The sequence below is a fragment of the Eublepharis macularius genome, chromosome 12, assembly GCF_028583425.1.
Source record: "Eublepharis macularius isolate TG4126 chromosome 12, MPM_Emac_v1.0, whole genome shotgun sequence".
Taxonomy (NCBI): domain Eukaryota; kingdom Metazoa; phylum Chordata; class Lepidosauria; order Squamata; family Eublepharidae; genus Eublepharis; species Eublepharis macularius.
The window spans coordinates 16,490,593-16,498,412 of NC_072801.1; the positions used below are offsets into that span (position 1 = coordinate 16,490,593).

Genomic DNA, 7,820 nt, shown 5'->3' on the forward strand with positions numbered 1-7,820 from the left:
TAAATGAAGAGAAGCAGTTGTCTTGCTTTCTCAGGAAAAGTTTCTTTCTTGACCAAATAATAGAAATCATGTGGTAAGGTTCCCCACCCCCCCTCAATAAAGTTTGTTGATCTAACAAGGGAGGCGACAATTCCTCTGTGTGCCCTAAGTGATATTTTCCAAACACAACACAATTGGGGACACTAGGGGGTGCTCTTGTTAGTCACAGTATCTACCTTGTTAAACTCCAAGGCAGTACTGGCGCTGAGAAGTCCGGCAGAGATAGTATCTGAAGTGGTGCTGCTAAGGGGGCATGACCGTTAAAGGTGTTGGTTGGCAAGAAGCGAGCAGCGAGGATACCAGAAAGCAAGGAAAGTGTTACACTTCTGTTGGCATCAAAACAGAAGAGTTGCCCTTCCCTGGACCAAACCAAAGTCTTATCTGGTATGATAGTCCATCGCCACCAGCAGTGAGACAGGCATCTCTGGCTGCTCACAAACAGGACGAAACATGGTTGACTTGATTTTAAAACTTTTCTGCAGGTCGCGTGCCTAACTGGTAAAAGCAAGCAGTAGAACTTCAACTGCAGATGGGGGCCTTGAATGATTCAAAGTATTCCCCTTACAGAATGGAAAAATTCCCTGCGCTCAGAAGACTAGCACGATTAAAGGATGCCAAATCTGGATAGGGAAATTCTTGGAGATTTCGAGATAGCCCGGGGAGATTGGAGTTCGGAGAAGGCAGGGAGCTCAACAGAGATGTGATAGATGCTAGAACCCACTCTCTGAAGCTGCCGTTTTTTCCAGGGAGTTGATCTCTGTGTTCTAAAAATTAGGCACAGATGTGGGAGGACTTCACACACACCCTGGAGGTTGGCAAGCATAAGTGTGATGTGGAGATGGGTTTAATCTTAGCTTTGCTATATTCAATTTTTATGTGCAGAATTTGTATGCAGGAAGCTTCCATTGTTTCTGCCCACTCGGAAGAGGTTCACACCACAGTCCAACAAACCTCATGAGCATCAGTGAGAAGGAGGCCCAAGTTAACCATCTTCCTTCCTTTGGGGCGCACTCGCTTGGGATGCCGGTAGAGTGCCGTTTCTGCTCAGGGTGCTCCGTGACTCTAGCCACACTGCCGTAACATTGAGCTGTCTTTCTGCAGGCGGTGTCTGTGGGGGACGTGAGGCGAGAGCTGACATTCTGCAAAAAGACGGGGCTCAGAGTCATCGGCATCGTGGAGAACATGAGCGGCTTCGTTTGCCCACACTGTTCAGTGAGAATGGCTGTCTTGGCTCGGCGTGCAAATTTCATTATTTCTCAGAAAAGGGAAGGGGGGCATTGGGATGACTTTTGATCATGGCTCATTTTGAGGGGGAACACGCAGGAACGCAGTTCCGGCAGTTCCCCAAAGAGGTCACATGTCAGGTGGCCTCGCCCACCTGACTTGAAAAGGCCCAGATCGGGCCTCTGATGGATGGTGGATCACTCTCCCACTCAGCAGTGACCCAATCCTGACCATTTTAGGCCCCTTTCCGGCCATTTTCAGCCCCTTTTTGACATTTTGGGCCCAATTTCGGCCCTGAATGGCCAGGATTGGGTCCAAAACAGCCAGGATAGGTGATGCCAAGGGGTGTGGCATATGCAAATCAGTTATGCTAATGACACACTTCTGGTGATGTCAAGGGGTGTGGCATATGTTAATGAGTTATGCTAATGAGTTATGCCAATGAGTTCCTCCAGCTCTTTTTCTACGAAATGACCCCTGCTTTTGATCCAGCAGGGAGAGAGGACAGATGCTGGCACTGCCGATCTGCTGAAGTTGGTTGCCATCTTCTGTAGCACAAGCAGAATCTCTAATATCTGCCTCGCATGTACAGGAGGAGGGGGCAGCAGAGTGATCTGTCGATTGCAGGGAGTGGGGCACCTTGGAACTCCCCTCTTCGGGCCAGGGTGTTAAAGGATGGGTGACATCTAACCCAAGAAAGAGATCCCACCGCCCACACACAAGGCCATTGCTATCAATCTCCCAAAATCAAGACTGTGGTAGTGAGCACAAAACAAAGACTTGAAATGGTTCTAATCTTTGGTTGCTGTCATGCCTGCAGTTATATAAAACAGCAAGGCAATTAATGGAGCCGAAACAAGATTCTGCCAGGTAGGTAGCCGTGCTGGTCTGCAGTAGAACAGCAGGATTTCAGATATCTGAAGAAGGGAGCTTTGATTCTCGAATGCTTATACCTTGAAAGTCTTCTGAGGTGTCACAGGACTCACATCCTAAGATTCTGGCGATAACTCTAGACTCCACATTCAAGGCATGAGACCGAGCCAGCTTTGGCTTCCGTCTGCCCGGGAAGCATACCAGGGCCACATGCTTTTCAGAGGAGTGCAGCTGATGGGCTGTACAGACAGGACATTCTCCCATGGCAGATCAGTAGTAAACATCTTCAGTTAGGACAGGCGGCTCCATCCCAAGGCAGAACGATTGGCTGTTAGCAGAAGCAGTGCTGATCGCTGATAGGACCAGCATCTCTTAAATCTCAGGATCAGACGTCTCTGTCAGTTCCAGTCCCTGTAGCGAAGCTTCTTCTCTCCTGTTTTAGGAATGCTCAAATGTCTTTTCGAAAGGAGGTGGGCAAGAACTGGCCCAGCATGCTGGGGTCCCCTTCCTGGGTAAGTACTTCAGAGGGCTCTCTAGGAGAGGGCAGGGGTGTTCACGGTTAATTACAATGCGTTACTGCCACTAACAGGGCACCTGGGGCTTTCAAACAAAGGTCCCTGCCCCAAGGAGGTGGCAAACTGACATGTGACAGGTAAACAAATGGCAAGGGGAGGGAGTGTTCATAGGGAAAGGAGGACGAGGCTTCTAACGTTTTTGTTGGAGGAGGAAGGGAAGTCTGGGAGAGCTGAGCAAGGTGGGAGCTGCAGCCGGCTTCAGCTTTAGTGCTTGGGTTTTTCAGCTCGGTTGCAGAGCGTCTGCTTTGCATGTAGCAGGTCCCTGACTCACTCCCCATCTACTCCCATTGAAAAGATCTCTGGCAGCTGGCCTGGGAAGAGCCCCTGCCGGAAAAACCTGCATAACCAATGCCATTCAGGTGACACTGGGCTAAACGACCCGACTTAGGAGAAGGCAGCATCGTACTTTGCTTACGGCAGCATTTCTCAGATTTTTTGAAGCAGGGCCAACTTCTAAGCTTAACTCGTGGCCCCCCACCACCATCACCACTGCAGTGCCACAGGCTGCCTGGGAATTCTTTTGTGAGAGAAGGGACTGTACAGCCATAAGGAAGGACCATTTTTACATAGTTTGCATGCTGAGAGGACATGGATGGGAGGACGGGAGCTAGCACTGAGGCTGCAAGGACGGGTGGGTGGTAGTCTCTGGCGGAATGAGGCCTTGTTTCAGCTCTTTCCTTGGCCCTTGTGCACCAGCTCTCACCTTTTGTGATTCTGCTTCCTCGCTCTAGGATGCGTGCCCCTGGACCCACAGCTCACCCAGAGCCTAGAAGGAGGTCGAGACTTCATCCAGGAATTTCCCAAGAGTTCAGCTTTCCCCGCGCTAGTCGGCATCACCCAGCACATCTTGAGCATGGCATCTCCTCGCAGCTCTTGAGACCAGCATTGATGCTCCTGGTGCCTCCTGGTGAGACGCAGAGTGGCAGCTGTTCAGAGCACTTGGCAAGGCAGGGAGCATCTTTACAAAGTGCCAAGAAAGACAACTCTGGGCAGAGCCTAATCCTTTGAGCGCGTCCGCGGGCTCCATTCGCTTCCCTGATAAGCGACTGCAGAGTGTGGCTTGGAGCAGCCACACGTGAGCCAAGCGTGCTGCTGTGTGTTCGGCCCCACATTTCAGCAGTCGGGAAGTCTGCACGGTGGTGCTGCTGCGCATTTCCACACCAGGGACAGACGTGAGATCTCCCCACACACTCTCACACTTTCGTGAAGTTGAGTTGTGGCAGCAGAAGTGGGGTGTTTGGTACTCTCATTTCATCTCCCTGCACTGTCCTGCACATAAGCCTTATTTCATTGGTACGACATGTCCTCAGCGGGGCACTTGCTCCTTATGATGGAAGCATTCCTGCAAGCGCCTCGATTGATTGCTGTCACTTGAATATATTCCCGTGAATCATGACTCAGGAATTTTGGAGCAGCTAAAAAATGCATTAAACCATTTCTGTTGTTATTCAGACTTGTGTGCCTATGTTTTTATCTTGCCCGGTCAAAGTTTCAGCTCTGAACAGTTTGTGCCCTTTTCTCAAATTTTTAGTCCAAATTGGTAGAGTCCATTAGACTTTCAACACTTTCTTGATTACGAAGCATTGCCAAGAGACCCTCTGGGTGGAAGCATGTCCACAGGGACTCAGGCATCTGAGATTCCTAAAGCAGAAATGCCAGAGTTTGAATCTGGGCCCTTCTGCGTGCACACCCTGTGCCCTCTCCCTGAACCGTGGCTTCCAAGAAAATAGAAGGTTGTTGATCAGCCTTGGAAAGAAGTCCCCAGTTACCTGCTGCTATTTTGTAGCTCACCTGGCCCAAACGGTATTAGCCATTTGGGGATGGTTTAAAGGACGGGGAACAGGTCTTATAGATTACAAAACCTTCCTGGTCAGCTGTTTACCAAGAGAAGGGGATTCAATCCCTAAAGAAGCAGCATGTGTCAAGTTCCAAAACGTGCAGAAGGAAACAAAAACAGTACCGAGTTAATACTTGTGCCAAGTGGCCCTATGAGAATCGACAAGAGCTCCCATGTGCTCTCTCAGCATCTCTGGTCTATTGGTGCCAAGCTACTATAACTCCCACATCTGCATTGATGGGGCCGGTCCGCAAGCCCACAGGCCCATCTAAACTACATAATTGTGGACAGACCTCTCCATGTTGTGGCTGGATAGGTAAACATTAAAGAACTAGAACGGCAAGGTCAAAGAATTATAAAAAAAATAAAAAAGCATGGCTGTGCTCTGACTGCCTGGGAGGGGCACCTGCATTTTAAAGCCCTTCTTTTATTGCCCCTGCCCAGTGCAATTTAGGTGATAGCTTGTCTGCCTGGAGATTTGAATCCTAAAGTCAACGTCTGCTTGAGGTCACGGTTTTTGGGCTTAAAGGCGGTTGCAAAATTCTGGTGGTACTCAGGGAAGGTCTGGCTGCAAGCCAGAAGGACATTTGTCCTCCGCAGGCTCTGCTGGGGTGAATGGGCGCAGGGCCGAAGAGTGGAGGCGTCTCTTGCGCACTTCTGCACATGCTTCATTGCAAGAAAGAGGAGCCATGCCAGCGCATTGGGGCTTGCAGGAAGTATCTCCTGGTGGAGCCATTGTGGTGTTGCAACGCCAGGGTTGAGCTCGGTCTGGGGAGCTCTACTTCTGCCACGAACCTGACGGGGGGATCTCGGGCCAGTTGCTCTCTGTCTCAACTGCCTCCCATGGATTAAAAGGTGGGGAGGGGCCCGTGTAAGCTTTCCAGGGCTCCTCAGAGGACAGTGAGAAGATACAAATGTAGGGAATGAATAACACAGAGAACTTCCCACAGATTGTGTTCTCTGGTTGAAGTTGCTGGCTTTGGTTAATTTAAACCCTCTGCTAGCTGTGATGGGGGCGATATCTGAATCAGACTGGGAGAAAAACGCTGAAAGCAACCGAGTAGGAAGTGAGGTGAGGAGAACAGGATTTAGGCCCCTTCCCGCTTGCACCACATGTTTCAAAAGGCTACACTTCTGCATACAGACTCATGGTTGCATTGTATGAACCCTTGAAGCTACCAAGTCAGTATTGTCGACTCATTTGGCAGCTGCTGTACAGGGTCTTGGTCAATAGTATTGCATGTCACTTTTCCTTTAAACTGTAGATGCCCGGTATTGAACCTGGGACCTTCTGCATGCCAAGCAGATACACTCCCATTGATCCACAGCCCCTTCAACTGGGTCTAATGCCAAGCCAAGTGGTTTTCCAGGATTGAAAGGTGGGGGAGAGAAGGCCTGGGATCCTGAACCTAGGATCTTCTCCACAGAAAGACCTTAATTTTGCTTCTGTTTACAGATCATATCAGTGAAAACCGAGGGATGAGAGGCTGTCTGCATATCCCACTATATAAAAGGCAAGCCGTGTTGGCAACGACTCACTTTTTATCCTTGGCAGGAGCACTCTGGCCTTGAGGCTGCTGCAAAGCTCCTTCTTGCTGCCGGGAGGAGCGCTCAGGCCATTAATTTGCCGGGTCCCCTTGCAGCAGCAAGCTGGCATTTCATGGCGGCCCTCAGGCCAGAGTGAGAGGGCGGTGAGGGGAAGTGTAACAGAATACAAATGAATCTTTGCGCAGGTGCATTGCCAGGAGGGGGCCTGCCAAATTGACAGCCTAAGCACTCTTCCCCTTGCCTCACCCGAGGGTTGCTGACGAGAAGGTGGAAGCCCTGGTAGCACTGGACGCCGGTCCACACTTGCCTAGGAGGGGGCCCCGCCGGATCCTGTGGAGCTGCTTCTCCCCTTCCTAAAGAAGCCTGGCTGCAATCCTGAAGGCAGTTTCCTCAGATGCTTAGCACAAGCATCACATCCGAGTAGAGTTTCTTAGGCAGTAGGTGTCTACCTTCCTGAATCAGTCTTTACCCACAGGCAACTTTATGTTGCGTTGTCAAGAGTACGACGCTTTGACGATCTGAAAGTTCAAATTGTCCATGGACCAGAGCGTGGCAAGTGACTTCCCAATTCTGACAAAATCTTTACAAAAAACATTGTATACAAAGAAATCTTTCAGTGTCGATGACTGATTGTTATGTTTCATGAAATTACCAACAACACTTTTCTAGAGCCCGTTGTATTTTTTCATACAATGGGCTTCATTGCTAGTTTAGAATGTTCATATATGTCAAAGCCTTAATTTTGTGACGTAGGGCCAAGCTAGAAGTGACGAATGACACTTGAATGGCAAGCAAACAGACTCACATGTATTCCTCCCTGTTCACTTACACTCTACTCGATCACTATGTGTCATTCATCACGTTCAAGTGTCATTCATCACTTAGCGCCAAGCTAGAAGTGACGAATGACACTTGAACGGCAAGCGAACAGACTCACATGTATTCCTCCCTGTTCACTTACGCTCCTCTTGCGCTCCACTGGATCACTATGTGCAGGCCTTTTTTTCTGGGAAAAGAGGTGGTGGAACTCAGTGGGTTGCCCTTGGAGAAAATGGTAACATGGCCAGTGGCCCCGCCTCCTGATCTCCAGACAGAGGGGAGTTGAGATTGCCCTCCGCGCCAGTGGCACAGAGGGCAATCTAAACTCCCCTCTGTCTGGAGATCAGGGGGCGGAGCCACTGGCCATGTGACCATTTTCAAGAGGTTCCGGAACTCCACGGAGGGCAATCTCAACTCCCCTCTGTCTGGAGATCAGGGGGCGGGGCCACCGGCCATGTGACCATTTTCAAGAGGTTCCGGAACTCTGTTCCACCACGTTCCAGCTGAAAAAAAGCCCAGACTATGTGTAATTTAGCATTAAAAACATTTGCAAGCTTCCAGTGGGTTATCAGGTATGTGAGCAAGACTCACATCAAAGGTGCCAGAAGTGTGCTGCACTTACTGAGCCATGCAAGCCTGTGTCACTACCAAACTTCCTCTGCAGAGCTGTCCCTGCACCCCAGGGATTTCTCCCTAAAGTGGAAACCTGGAGAAGACAAAAGGCCCACCCTTCTTCTCAGACTGCACTCTTGGTTGAAAGCATAGGAACAAGCAGCCATAACAAAGAGGTGGAATGTGTTCCTGGGCCGAGTCACATGCGAAAGCTACGGCATGGTGCCAAATAACAAGCAATTTAACTGTTTCTTTTAAAGTCCTTGTATATGCCAAACAGATGCAGACCAGGG

At 49.9% G+C, this 7,820-nt stretch overlaps 1 protein-coding gene across 1 annotated transcript in view; it reads left to right on the forward strand.

The window, feature by feature from the left end:
* The window catches only part of NUBP2 (NUBP iron-sulfur cluster assembly factor 2, cytosolic), a 16,754-nt gene extending 12,603 nt beyond the window's left edge, over positions 1–4,151 (forward strand). Inside the window, exons 5-7 of the mRNA XM_054993145.1 lie at positions 1,141–1,251; positions 2,579–2,648; positions 3,443–4,151. Of these exons, the coding sequence (XP_054849120.1) occupies positions 1,141–1,251; positions 2,579–2,648; positions 3,443–3,588 (327 nt within the window). The 3' untranslated portion in view covers positions 3,589–4,151. The remainder of the gene's footprint in view (positions 1–1,140; positions 1,252–2,578; positions 2,649–3,442) is intronic.
* Positions 4,152–7,820: the final 3,669 nt, after the last annotated feature.